General features: G+C 38.2%; 2 protein-coding genes across 10 annotated transcripts in view; both read right to left on the bottom strand.

The window, feature by feature from the left end:
- LOC125889375 (arp2/3 complex-activating protein rickA-like) overlaps nucleotides 1–14,682 on the bottom strand; it is a 108,114-nt gene that overhangs the window by 86,039 nt on the left and 7,393 nt on the right. For 2 of the 9 annotated variants that reach the window (XM_049577286.1, XM_049577287.1), the window contains exons 3-5: nucleotides 11,501–11,627; nucleotides 11,254–11,336; nucleotides 9,161–9,520 (exon numbers count right to left, since the gene is read on the bottom strand). The exons of 1 other annotated variant lie outside the window; for it this stretch is intronic. In XM_049577286.1, the coding sequence (XP_049433243.1) occupies nucleotides 9,161–9,520; nucleotides 11,254–11,336; nucleotides 11,501–11,627 (570 nt within the window). Of the gene's footprint in view, nucleotides 1–8,443; nucleotides 8,949–9,036; nucleotides 9,086–9,160; nucleotides 9,521–11,253; nucleotides 11,337–11,500; nucleotides 11,628–14,682 lie in introns of those variants that run through there. 6 more of the 9 variants (XR_007449447.1, XR_007449448.1, XR_007449446.1 and 3 more) reach the window with 6 other exon arrangements.
- The window catches only part of LOC125889380 (uncharacterized), a 30,046-nt gene continuing 23,598 nt past the window's right edge, over nucleotides 8,235–14,682 (bottom strand). Inside the window, exon 6 of the transcript XR_007449449.1 lies at nucleotides 8,235–8,450. The gene's annotated coding sequence lies outside the window, so the exon portion shown is untranslated. The remainder of the gene's footprint in view (nucleotides 8,451–14,682) is intronic.

Below are 14,682 nucleotides of genomic sequence, written 5' to 3'. Positions count from 1 at the left end.
GGAGTCACAGTGACTGACAGCACCCTGATCATTACCAACTTTACACGAGAGAATGATGAGATCAACCTCTGCCATGAAAACAAATATACAAACGTATGTGTGCATCTGAATGTGTCAATAGGTAAGCACTTGAATCATTTGACAAGCTGTGTTATCTCCTCAAACATATTAAAACATTATTTAGAGTTCCTCTGTTTTTAAATTCACATGCTTTTCAAATGTCCAAATACCCAGTTTCCTTAAATGAAGCTAATGTCAGAGGAGCAGGATGAGTTATATTGTCACAGCTGAGGGAATCATTTCATGTTGAAATGAACTTGGTCTCCCACATGACAGACTGTCAGAGTGTCACTTACTACTTGAACTTAATTCCTGGCATGAAGCCCAACAAGATGTGTGCACTTCAAACACTTTATTAGCATGTTTGCAGGAGAAATGGATTTAACAAATTCACATAGAGGAAATGAATAATGAGGAAGTTAAAGAAATCTGTCTGCACTCTGACTCTAACTATTTTTCTGGATTCTTCTATGTTTTTATTTATCAGGTTGTTCAGAGTCGCATCATATTACGTTTGCAAAAGGTGACACCAAACACAAGGTGACGACTGTTGCTGACTGCAGGAGACTCTGTACTGAAGATCCCACCTGCCAATACTTCACATTTTATAAACCGTAAATATCTGTTGTGTGGACTCGTGGCCATAGAAAACATAATGAGCCAGCATATTTCTGTCATTTGATAAATATTTACTTTAAAAACACTATGTAGCAGCACATAACTGATGGGACATCTGATTCAACTCAGATTTGTGATCAGCTTTGCATTTTTCCCCACAGCAATACAGCATGTTTCCTGATGACATCAAGAGATGACATGTTGATACAGTCTCATTCAAATGCTGTCTCAGGGTACCCTGCTAGGGACTGTGGTGAGTTAAACTATAATTCTTTTCAGTCTTTATTAATCCCACAATTTTTCCTTAAAACCACAAAAAAGAAAAACAAAATATCATTTGAAATCGGACTCTTAAAAGGTACCATATCCTTCATTATGACTCTCTTATGACTAACATTTAAAATAATTATAATAATAATAACATTAACAATAAAATATCTAAATATTCTGCCCAAAGTCAAAGTAAATTTAATCAATACTTCAATTAATAATCATTTTATAATAATCAAATCAATAATCATGTCGACACAGCTCCTGTGAACCCAACATCAGTCCCTCCTGGTCCGACCCTCCCCAACCCTCAGATGAGGAAGAAGAAGAAGAAGAGAAAGAAGAAGGTGAGCAGTATTTCACTGATAGTAGCTGTAGTTTTACTCAGAGCAATCATTGGAGCAGATAATAATGATGAATACTACTACTATTGCTAATAATATAAAAATAATAATAAAATAATAATAATAATAATAATAATAATAATAATAATAAGTATTTAAGGTAGCAATTAAAATTTTAACCCCAAGTGATTCACATTCCTGTTGATACATTTCACCCAAAAAGTCAGAATAACAATGGCATCAAATTACATGAAGTAGTTCTTACTATATCATAGTATACCATATACACAATTACAGTGTTAGTGCGCATCAGTAGTATGTGCAGACCTCAGGGTTTTAATTCATCCATAATTTAATCAATACTTTAATTAATAATCAATAATCATGTCGATACAGCTCCAGTGAACCCAACATCAGTCCCTCCTGGCCCGACCCCTCCCCAACCCTCAGATGAGGAAAAGGAGGAAGAAGAGGAAGATGAAGGTGAGCAGTATTTCTCTGATAGTAGCTGTAGTTTTACCCAGAGCAATGATTGGGGCAGATAACTAATAATAATAATAATAATGATAATAATAATAATAATAATAATAATAATAATAATAATAATAATAATAATAATAATAATAGTAATAACACTGTTCACTGTATGTTCTGTCTGTTTTGTGTCCTGTAGGTCCAAAATGCCAACAAATGGTATTCTGGAGCTGAAAATGATGGTGTTTGCCTTCGCTACTGATTTTTGCATTGACTGTTCATTGCACTTGTACTCACTTTCTAATAACTGACTGATTTGCTTTCTGTGGGAAATATTTACTCATATTTTACTCAACTGAATGTATCAATAATCAGTGTATAATCAGAATCAAGAAACACATAATCATTGTTAATCATATTTTGTTGTTACCCTAGTTAGGAGCTAAAAATGATGGTGTATGCCTTCACCATCTGTGCTCAAGTTGGTGTGTTTGCACTCAGGTGATGTCATGATGTTCTGAGTTTAAGAGACAATGGTGGCAGAGGTAGAGCGTAGTGATCGGAGGGCTCTGCCAACAAGGCCTACAATGGGAGGGGAATGTGAACAGCATGAAAGTGAATGTAATATTGAAACAACTGAGTCTGCTCCAGGATCCAGCTCAGTGTGTGTGTGTGTGTGTGTGTGTAATCTTTAAAGACTCACAGTTAATCTATTTCATTTTGAACTCTGATGGACTGCATTTTATTTACTCGTGAATTGTGGGTAAAGATGTGGGCAGTATGTAGTATAGCAGGTACCTGCACTGTCCTTTGCCTCCTCTTCCATTTCCTCACTGGTTTCATTGCTTCAGTATATATGTATAATATATAGTTTATCCTGTAATACTATCATCATCACCATTATTTTAACTACCAACATTTTGTGATGGATGACTTAAAACCCTGAGGTCTGCACATACTACTGATGCACACTAACACTGTAATTATGTATATGGTATACTATGATATAGTAAAAACTACTTCATGTAATTTGATGCCATTGTTGTTCTGACTTTTTGGGTGAAATGTATTGACAGGAATGTGATTGAACATTCAGGAAAATCTCACTTGGGGTTAAAATTTTAAGTGCTACGTTAAATACATAATGAAAAATCATTATTATCATCAGTGGTAGTTGTAGTAGTATTACCCCGGTGTGTTCACCTCTGACCTAAACACCACTTAAGGCCAGAATTCCCAGAGTATGAAGTCATGAGCTTGGTGATGGTCAAAGAGGCTGTTTAATTCTTCCTTTGAAATGACACATTTCTTTTCTATACAGAAGAAGATGCCTAGGGGAACGGCTGCATGAACATACCCCTACTGTTAAATTTAAAATGAAGGGTGCACTCAAAAATGCAGACAACTCAACAGAACTCAGTTCAAAAGATTAATTTAAAATAGAAATGAGGCAGAGTAGAAAATACTTGAACTGCCGGAGTGAAGGCGAGGGTGATGGCAGCTTGAGGCTTGACTGAGGCAGGTGAAGGAGTCAGCAGGCAAGGCAGGTCTGAAGCAGATGACTTGGTGATGGTTGGCTGGAGACAGAGAAGAAGGTAAGAGGAAGAGGTAAGAAGAATCATACACAGAAACTGAGTCTCAAACAGGGAGCTGAGCACTTTACCACACTGGGTTAAGCAATGAACTGACAACAGCTGGATGGAGAGAGGAGCTAGTGTAAACACAGGTGGAGGTAAGTGCCAAATGGACTGCAGGTGTGACAACTTGATTGCAGCTCCTTGCACCACCTGCTCACACTCACACACACACACACACACACACACACACACACACACACACACACACAGTCAGGGAAGACAAACTCGGAACAAATAATAGGAAGGGGAAATAAGAGGGCAAAGGAAAGGGAAGAAGAAGACAACTGGTGCAAACCCTAACACCTACATAAGGAATGGAGTTTGTGTTCCTTTTATCAGCTAATTATCCAGTCTATTAGCAGGATGATGGTTTTTGAATGGATTGTGAATGCTGGGTGTCTCCTGATGGTGGCTGGTGGTGTCACACAGCATTTTGACCAGACTGAGACTGTGACAGCAGTTTAACTGCTGGAAGATGGTGAAGGGGTTCAGGTGGTAGCTCATCAGTTTGATGTGTCTCCAAGTGTGCTGAGCCGACTATGGAGACGTTACTGACAGACTGAGCAGTACAGCATGAGACAAGGACAAGGTTGTTTGACAACACCCACACAAGACTGTTATCTCATCACCTTGTCTCATCCTCAGGTGTACAGCTCAATCCTTATAACACAATAAATCAGCAAAATGTACATTTTGACTTTGATGTTAAAACCTACAATATTTTTGAGGCTTTGGATGCACACAAATCAACATTACAGACACTTATGTGTTAACCTTTTGGCCTCTGCGTCCATCCAAAAGCTAAAAACACCAGCTCCCTGTTTCCACAAACTTCATGCAAATCAAAGTTCAGAAACCTAACAGTGAGGAGAGTTTTTCAGTCCTACAGGATGCGAATATCTGCTCTCTGGGTGATGCTTAGTTATGAAGAGGAGAATGTAAATGTTGGCTCATGTCAGCAGCGTACATATGGGGTGCCGTTTGTAAAGTGTCTCACGCTGAAAATAACATCAACATTTTGCCACATTTAGCTTCAAACAATGTTTAAAAAAGTATTGTGATTTTTTTAACGTCACCTTTTACCACATTTACAGCAATATTTGTTAACTTAGAAATATATTAAATAGTTAAATCTAAATATTAAATGTGGCACCTAAATGTTAAATGTTAAATCTAAATATTAAATCTAAATCTAAATGCTAAATCTAAATCTAAATCTAAATGTTAAATCTAAATGTTTTGGGTGAAACTAAATATTTAGCTAATATGCAAATTCACACTGCCGGTCACCGGAAGTACCAAAATAAAAGCTCGAGATGGTCAGACTGTTTATAGAATCAAATAACGAATTAAAACCAACTTATCGGGGGAAATGGACACTTGAACATCCATTAGCGTGATAATAACTACCTAAAATAACAAGAAACGTGTTTGGAGAAATTTTATTTGACGTGTACTTTGAGTTGTTAGTGTCCTTCGGAGGATTAACAACCTAAGCTAAGCTAACAACCGTCAGTTCTTAGCCCCGTTAGCAGTGTCTGTAATGACTCATTAACTCTTAAACGGTCCGTGAAAAAATATTTTTTACCAGCGGATGTCTTAGTTACAACATGATTGAGCTAGCAAAGCAGTTTTGTGTTGCGATGTGTGGTATTTATTCAGTTTTGGGAAATCACGATGTCTAGAAAGCATCAGTGGCCACAGCAGCAGCAAAGCTATCAGGACGTCATCTGTTAAATGTCTCCCATTGTCGGATACGACATGAAACTACTCCAGTTAGCTCAATCATGTTGTAACTAAGACATCCGCTGGAAAAATATTTTCACGGACCGTTTAGAGTTAGTGAGTCATTACAGACACCGCTAACAGGGCTAACAGCTAACAGTTAGCCTCGCTAATCTACGATAACCATGTTATTAATTTCAGAACGTGATAGTAATGTTTGTTCAGTCATAGTGTTTATAGACTTCACAAACACCAGATTAGTCTAAACGGTGATACAGTGACATGAAAAATGTGAGATATGCATATATATGTTGCTAAACTCCGCTGGTCTTCTACCCGGAAGTATTTGTAAACAACAAGGTGATTCCCTCCGAAGGGACACTAACAGCTCAAAGTACACATCAAATAAAATTTCTCCAAACACGTTTCTTGTTATTTTAGGTAGTTATTATCACGCTAATGTATGTTCACGTGTCCATTTCCCCCGATAAGTTGGTTTTAATTCGTTATTTGATTCTATAAACAGTCTGACCATCTCGAGCTTTTATTTTGGTACTTCCGGTGACCGGCAGTGTGAATTTGCATATTAGCTAAATATTTAGTTTCACCCAAAACATTTAGATTTAACATTTAGATTTAGATTTAGATTTAATATTTAGATTTAACATTTATATTTATATTTAGCATTTAGATTTAGATTTAATATTTAGATTTAGATTTAGCATTTAGATTTAGATTTAATATTTAGATTTAACATTTAGATTTAGATTTAGATTTAGCATTTAGATTTAGATTTAATATTTAGATTTAACATTTAACATTTAGGTGCCACATTTAATATTTAGATTTAACTATTTAATATATTTCTAAGTTAACAAATATTGCTGTAAATGTGGTAAAAGGTGACGTTAAAAAAAATCACAATACTTTTTTAAACATTGTTTGAAGCTAAATGTGGCAAAATGTTGATGTTATTTTGAGCATGAGACACTTTACAAACGGCACCCATACGTACATGAGAAAATGCTCCTTTTGTTGAAGGTGCTAGTTGTACAGGAAAGCTGCTGAGGTCACAGTCTTGTTGACATTCAAGTCTTTTTAAAGAGAGACCTGGTCAAGAAGGCAGAATTAAATATTGTTACAACATGAACACACAAACAACATAAACAGGTAGTGACAACTGTCCCACAACAACTGGGGATAAAAAAACGCATAAAAAAATCATAAAGATATGTACCCCAGCCTACAAGCCCCTATTCAGCATAAGTAAACCTGAGTTCAAGACTGTGCAGGTCTGGACTGCAGAGGCCTCTTCAGCCCTGCAGGACTGTTTTGAAGACCCAAGATGGGAGCACTTTGAACATCCAGACCATCAGCATTTCTAGCCCAAATTGAATCCCAGCACCCCTAAAATTTGAGAGATTTTTTTTATTTTTATTTTCTTTTTACTGTATGTCCCTTTTTAACAAGCTAGAAAAGTGTCAAAACCATACAGTACTTGGTTGCAACGTAATATTTTAACAACAAAAATACAGCAGCACCCCCCTTGCCTCAAAAATGGTTTGATCCACCCCATCCCTCCCACCTTTCCCCGACTCGGGCTCTGAGCGCTCTATCTGCACAGAGCAATGCGCTCCCTTCCAGAGTGGGTGGTGTGCAGTAGTGCTGTAAGTATCTGGCTTAAACCAGGATATGTGGCACATTTCTTAACTTCTACCACTCAATACCAACACATTATTATCATTACCAGTCCTCATTTTTGCTGCATTTAATCGTAGGTCACTGTTCATGTTGTCAGGTAGGAGTTAGCTGACGTTTTTTCTAGCTACAGGTGGTCAGTACCACTGTCCTCTGTTTGAATTGGAATGAGAGAAGCTAGCTGTTGTGTCATGTGCATGTGTTAATAATAAAGCCATAGGCGTAGGATTGGGTAGGGACGGTAGGGACACGTCCTTACCAATATTCAGCCCCTTCTGTATTGTCCCTACCAATATAAACACTGGCTGTCGGCGTCCGCTCAATATGGTTCACAAAGGGTTAACAATCGTTGGTGTCTACCATATGTCCCACCTCTAACCTCGTATTGCTCATCGATTGGCTCTACTGTTATTTTGGTAACGTGTGACTGGTCCTCCCCAGCGCCACTCTCTCCACTGACTTTGTGGGTGCGCGTCACTGTACAGCTCACGGCAGCTCGTGAGGGAACGACACATACACGCGCATCACCGTTAGCGCTCCACAGCGGAGCGCCGAGTGTGAACGGTGAGTCGGTTGGTTCAGTAAATAAGCTAAACAAACACCTGTTGATGTTAGGCTAACTGAATGGCGTTCCTTGGCAACTCTTTGCTAGATAATGAGATGCTAACGAGCTAATACTAGCTGAGCTAAGTTTGGCAACTATTAGATCAATATTAGCCTATATGCCAGAGAACATGAAATTCCACTTCACATGTTCCATCAGCAATCATAGATGTCATGTAGTGATGACACAGTTCAAATTAGTGTTCGTAGTCAGATGACATGATATAAACAGTCTGAAAAAATAAAGTGCAAACACTATAAATAATAGCTCCTTCAGTGACAATCTTCAGCATCCATGGTGTGTGAAGGAGAGAGGAGAACAGAGATCCACTGCTCCCAGTAAAAACACCCAGTCAGAACACTGAGTCATATTTATGTAATAGATATTGGGTGTAAGTGCAACATTTTGCACACGGTTGTATTATAATGGTTTTGGAGCATTTACATTTTTGTTGATTTGGCAGGAAGAGAGGCAAAAGGGAATGGAACCTAAATGTGTAATTGTTATGTTTTCTTTCCACTAGTCTGAAAAAAGAAGCAAAAAAGGCCAAAATCTCAAAACTGACCAGTGCATGAAAAAGCTGTTTTCACCTGGGGTATCTCTCCTTCAGCTGGTTACAATCTGCACTCCTCACCACTAGATGCCACTAAATCCAATGAATCCTACACTGTTCCTTTAATGTCGCCTCCCAGTGGACTTGTTCCTCCATTTTCTCAATTCATTTCTTGCTTATTGCTATATGTATAAACCAAAATAAGAGGAGAAACAGGTTAGATAATACATGTTTATGTTTATTGAATAAATGATATTATATAGGAACCTGCATTAAATAAATCACAATATTGGTTTTACAGGGAAAGAAATGTGGAATAAAAATGCTTCTTCAGGCTTGTTTCATTAGATCTTTACCCACACTTTACCAGTAAATAAAATGCAGTCCATCAGAGTTCAAAGTGAAATAGATTAACTGTGAGTCTTTAAAGATTACACACACACACACACACACACACACACACTGACCTGGACCCTGGAGCAGACTCAGTTGTTTCAATATTACATTCACTTTCATGCTGTTCACATTCCCCTCCCATTGTAGGCCTTGTTGGCAGAGCCCTCCGATCACTACACTCTACCTCTGCCACCATTGTCTCTTAAACTCAGAACATCATGACATCACCTGAGTGCAAACACACCAACTTGAGCACAGATGATGAAGGCATACACCATCATTTTTAGCTCCTAATTAGGGTAACAACAAAATATGATTAACAATGATTATGTGTTTTTTGATTCTGATTATACACTGATTATTGAAACATTCAGTTGAGTAAAATATGAGTAAATATTTCCCACAGAAAGCAAATCAGTCAGTTATTAGAAAGTGAGTACAAGTGCAATGAACAGTCAGTGCAAAAATCAGTAGCCCACAACACCAATATTCATTCAAACACAATATCAAGAAGAATAGTGGAGTGACTCTTGTAGTTTCCAGAGCCCCATGCAGTCGTCATGATGGATCTACAGGACATGAACGAGACAGAACATACAGTGAGAAGAACATTTCTGCTGTCAACCTGAAAAACATAACAGTTTTCAGCTGATATACCTTGGTCTCGAGAAGTGAAGTGATTATGGCGAGGCCTTTCCATTCAGATCTGAAAATGAAAAGAAAGATCAACTTTGTCAACAATCTCATGTCAGAATGGGTGGAAAACCAAACAGCAGCTTACCTTGGCAGATGAAAGGCAGCTCTTTATGGCAGTCTTCGTCCAGCCACTTCAATTCTTGTGACTCTTTTACGTGGATGACCTTTCCACAGTGGTTGTTTAAGGGGTCGACAAAAATACGAGTGCTCCAATGATGTTCCTTTACTCTTTCCCCTGAAACCCAATGCCAGGGGACGTTTACACCAAAGATGGAGCGCTCCAGGCCGATCCACACTCCACCATCCAAGCCGCTCTTATTTTGTAGGAAAGAGTTCACTGCGTCCTGCACTGTCTGGTTGGTGATTTGAACCAGGGCGGAGTTCTTGTTGTGGCAGTGCTGCAGGGCATCAATCCAGCTTTTGTGTTCCGGGTAGAACCGGAGACCTGCATCAAAGAGGTGACACTGAGAGTTTGTGCATGTCGCAACCAGGGGTGCTGCCAGAGATTTTAGACCCCATGAAAGAATATAATATTGGGCCCCCACAGATCATCCTTATAGGCTATATTGTTGTAACAAACCACACCTGCAAAACCCATTTGAGGACCTGAAATATTAATAATAAATGTGTGTTTGCAGACTGGAGTCTCTGCTGTAGTCCCATGGTAATCACCTCACATGTAGTCTACTGGCATTGAGCATTGGTTTGTAACATGATTCATGATTAAATGAACTGAGAATAAAGATGCATCACTGATATTATTACCAACAAAAGCTGCACTATCATAAGTGGCCATAGGATGGCAGTCTTTATTTAGCAGTGCCTTTCCATGTACCTGGTGTAAAACTGCTAACAGTAAAATCAAATCTCCAGTGAGATGGAGCATAGTTTATAGTAAAGCATCTACATCTGATTCTGATGATATATATACATATATAAAAACTGCAGTTAGGACTACTGTATGTAAAAACATTTTAACACTCACAACTAAATGAACATAGTTGCACCTTTTTCTTCAACAAAACTAAATGTGATGTCACTGAATTGTTACCCAGTATTCAACTGGACTGGTTTGAGACTGATGGGACCTAACTCTGTAGGTATTCTAAAAACAAGGATGCATAAAGTATTTACCAGATGTGTATTTTCTCTACATGTTGTTCCAATAATTTAAGTTACCAGTAACCTAATTTTGTTAAATGAGAATAAAGATGGCTAACTGATGTTATTATGATGGATGACTTAAAACCCTGAGGTCTGCACATACTACTGATGCACACTAACACTGTAATTGTGTATATGGTATACTATGATATAGTAAGAACTGCTTTATGTAAGTTGATGCCATTGTTATTCTGACTTTTTGGGTGAACTATTAACAGGAATGTGATGAAACATTCAGGTAAGATCTCACCTAGGGTTAATGATGGTGGGTCTCTGGAGCTGTGTCAACATGAAATGATTTCTGATGAAAGTATTGATTAAATTTAGGCTAAATACACAAAATGTAATGACTGCAATGATGTTATGAGAGGATAATGTTGATCTTTAGAGTGTATTTCAGTGAAATCAAACCAACAGATTGATATCATTGTACTGTGCTTGAAGCTGGCTTCAAAATTAAGGCAGGATATTGTTAACAAAATGCACTGCACACCCACACGTCCTCTGTGTCTCTGTTTCTTTCACTCTGCCACACACTCTACAAAAGCATGTAGACTCTCAGTGGTAGTCAGGAGTGTTTGATCTGTCCAAAGCTGCACGACATTTAGGTATACAAGCGATTTTACACATTTCATAGAAAATTATAAAGCATCAGAGACCGTCATATAAAAGCCACATATATAATTTGGATCAATATGATGAACCAGCACTCACAAGTTTCTGTAAGTAATATATGTGCTTGATGAGTGTTGTTTTAACCTCAGGCAGAAATCTGGATCATTTAGACCATTTTTGGTTGAGCGATACTTTTTTAGATTTAAGATATATGGTGTTCATTAGTTTCCAAGTCATAGAGAAGGACGTGGTGCCTTTTAAGGGTCAGATTTCAATATGTTTTGTCCATCGTTCTGTCATATTTCAAATGATATTTTGTTTTTCTTTTTGTGGTTTTTATGGAAATAAATATGGGACTAATAAAGACTGAACAGCATTCCAGTTTATAGTTTAACTCACCACAGTTGTTCCCTGAGACAGCATATGAATGAAGTTGTATCAGCATGTCATCTCTTGATGTCATCAGGAAACATGTTGTATTGCTGTGGGGAAAAATGTAAAGCTGATCAAATTCTGTGTTGAATCAGATGTCCCATCAGTTATGTGCTGCTACATAGTGTTTTTAAAGTAAATATTTATCAAATGACAGAAATATGCTGGCTCATTATGTTTCCTATGGCCACGAGTCCACACAACAGATATTTACTCTGTATAAAATGTGAAGTATTGGCAGGTGGGATCTTCAGTACAGAGTCTCCTGCAGTCAGCAACAGTCGTCACGTTGTGTTTGGTGTCACCTTTTGCAAACGTAATATGATGCGACTCTGAACAACCTGATAAATAAAAACATAGAAGAATCCAGAAAAATAGTTAGAGTCAGAGTGCAGACAGATTTCTTTAACTTCCTCATTATTCATTTCCTCTATGTGAATTTGTTAAATCCATTTCTCCTGCAAACATGCTAATAAAGTGTTTGAAGTGCACACATCTTGTTGGGCTTCATGCCAGGAATTAAGTTCAAGTAGTAAGTGACACTCTGACAGTCTGTCATGTGGGAGACCAAGTTCATTTCAACATGAAATGATTCCCTCAGCTGTGACAAGATAACTCATCCTGATCCTCTGACATTAGCTTCATTTAAGGAAACTGGGTATTTGGACATTTGAAAAGCATGTGAATTTAAAAACAGAGGAACTCTAAATAATGTTTTAATATGTTTGAGGAGATAACACAGCTTGTCAAATGATTCAAGTGCTTACCTATTGATACATTCACATGCACACACTGTGGTGACTCATCATAGCAGAGGTTGATCTCATCATTCTTTCGTGTAAAGTTGGTAATGGTCAGGTTGCTGTCAGTCACTGCGACGCTGGGGAGGCTGGCATTATTGGATTTACAAATGCCTGACACACATTCACACCTGCTGCCTCCTCTGCCACAGTATTTAATGGTTCGACCGTGATCTTTAGGAAATGGGAAAGTGGCACTGCTTCCCTCCAGCAGCCACACCTGTCTTTCTAAAACATATGTTGCTGCAACATGACACATACCCAGCAGCAGCAAGAGATGGATGAACTGTGCCATGGCTTCTGAAACCAAAGAAAAAAGTTTACAGATTAAGGAGAGAAGTGCACAGCACACCATGGATCCAGATTTAGCTCATCTATTCATGGGAATATAACTTGCATATTTCAACTTGCAGCAACATTAGTTGGGAACGTAATATGCAATATGTTGAAGTAAAAATATTTAAGAGTCTTGATTTTTCTTGACTTCTAATGTGACAAACATGCACCTAATGTGTAATAACACACTAATTAATCTATAATTTCCATGCACAACTTTTCTACATCAAAATAAAAATATCTAAGTCTTGGGTGCTGGTGGCTTTGTGGTAGAGCAGGCGCCCCATGTACAAGGCTGTTGCCGCAGCGGCCTGGGTTCGACTCCAGCCTGTGGCCCTTTGCTGCATGTCACTCCCTCTCTCTCTCTTTCACGCTTGTCTGTCCGATCCATTAAAGGCTAAGAAAATATCTTAAAAAAAAAAAAAATCTAAGTCTAAATATATCTACTTGTATTAAGTCGTTCTACATGATGAAACACCAAAATGACAGTATCCATCTGATGTTAATGCTGTATGAATTCATCAAAAACTTACCCAATAAATGAAGACTTGTGGCTCTGTAAAATGTGTTAGGAGGGTGGGTAGGGAAATGTGAACCGGAGTCTTCACTGTGCATCACTTTATAGAGCTGTTTACCTCCTCCGCCTTTTGGCCAAAGAAACACACCCACACCAGAGTGCTCATTTGTTTATAGGGGATTGAGAGTGACTTTTAATTTTGGGGGGAGGTTATGTTAAGTCTAAAGACACTGTCAGTGTGTAATGTGTATACACTGTAACATAGGGTACAAGTGTGAGGAGATTTCCAAACTTTAGTTTGGCTGTTTATCTTTTCATTTTTAAGGTAAAAGCACATGTAATGGTATATTGGTGTAATATTAGAGGGTAAATATGAACCCACAAAAGATTTGCCACAGCAAACTGACAGCACATCCTAAATCAGTATAAAACAGCTTTATGTCTGAATGGTTTAAAGTGTGAAGACGATGCCTACAGGAGTGGCTGTGTGAACATACCCTACATAAGGAATGGAGTTTGTGTTCCTTTTATCAGCTAATTATCCAGTCTATTGGCAGGATGATGGTTTTTGAATGGATTGTGAATGCTGGGTGTCTCCTGATGGTGGTTGGTGGTGTCACACAGCATTTTGACCAGACTGAGACTGTGACAGCAGTTTAACTGCTGGAAGATGGTGAAGGGGTTCAGGTGGTAGCTCATCAGTTTGATGTGTCTCCAAGTGTGCTGAGCCGACTATGGAGACGTTACTGACAGACTGAGCAGTACAGCATGAGACAAGGACAAGGTTGTTTGACAACACCCACACAAGACCGTCATCTCATCACCTTGTCTCATCCTCAGGCGTACAGCTCAATCCTTATAACACAATAAATCAGCAAAATGTACATTTTGACTTTGATGTTAAAGCCTACGATATTTTTGAGGCTTTGAATGCACACAAATCAACATTACAGACACTTATTTGTTAATCTTCTGGTTTGTCTGTGTGTTGTTTCTGTCTGACGTTCTTTGGAAACATGTTTCTTCCACTGTATTCAGTGTTTGCAACAGGATCTACCCATATTAAAATAAATGATAGAGGCCTCTGTGTCCATCCAAAAGCTAAAAACACCAGTTCCCTGTTTCCACAAACTTCATGCAAATCCAAGTTCATAAACCTAACAGTGAGGAGGGTTTTTCAGTCATACAGGATGCAAATATCTGCCCTCTGGGTGATGCTTGATTAGTTATGAAGAAGAGAATGTAAATGTATTGGCTTATGTCAGCAGCGTACATGAGAAAATGCTCCTTTTGTTGAAGGTGCTAGTTGTACAGGAAGGCTGCTGAGGTCACAGTCTTGTTGACATTCAAGTCTTTTTAAAGAGAGATCTGGTCAGGAAGGCAGCATTAAATATATTAAAAACTATAAATTAGATGTAAAAGCACAAAATGTTTTCAATGTGGTATTTAAAAGACAAATCCATTTACCACTTATACTGAATAACTGCCACCATTTGACTTGGGCAGTGGAGAGTCAATGAGCTGGTTAACACAATGGACCTGAATTATTATTCAATAATAAAGTGTAATCAGTGCTTAATTTGAGCCGGAACGTACTGGAACACGTACCAGGATCTTTTCAGAAAAGGTCCTGGTGCATTCCGGAACTAATTTGCATGGGTCTAGAACTTTTCGCATCTAAAAACTACATACAGTATTGGCTGATGTCACTGGTGTTGCAGGGTATACTGGTAATGGTATAGA

This window comes from Epinephelus fuscoguttatus, linkage group LG5, assembly GCF_011397635.1.
Source record: "Epinephelus fuscoguttatus linkage group LG5, E.fuscoguttatus.final_Chr_v1".
Classification (NCBI taxonomy): Eukaryota; Metazoa; Chordata; class Actinopteri; order Perciformes; family Serranidae; genus Epinephelus; species Epinephelus fuscoguttatus.
This window is presented reverse-complemented; position numbering and strand designations above follow the sequence as displayed.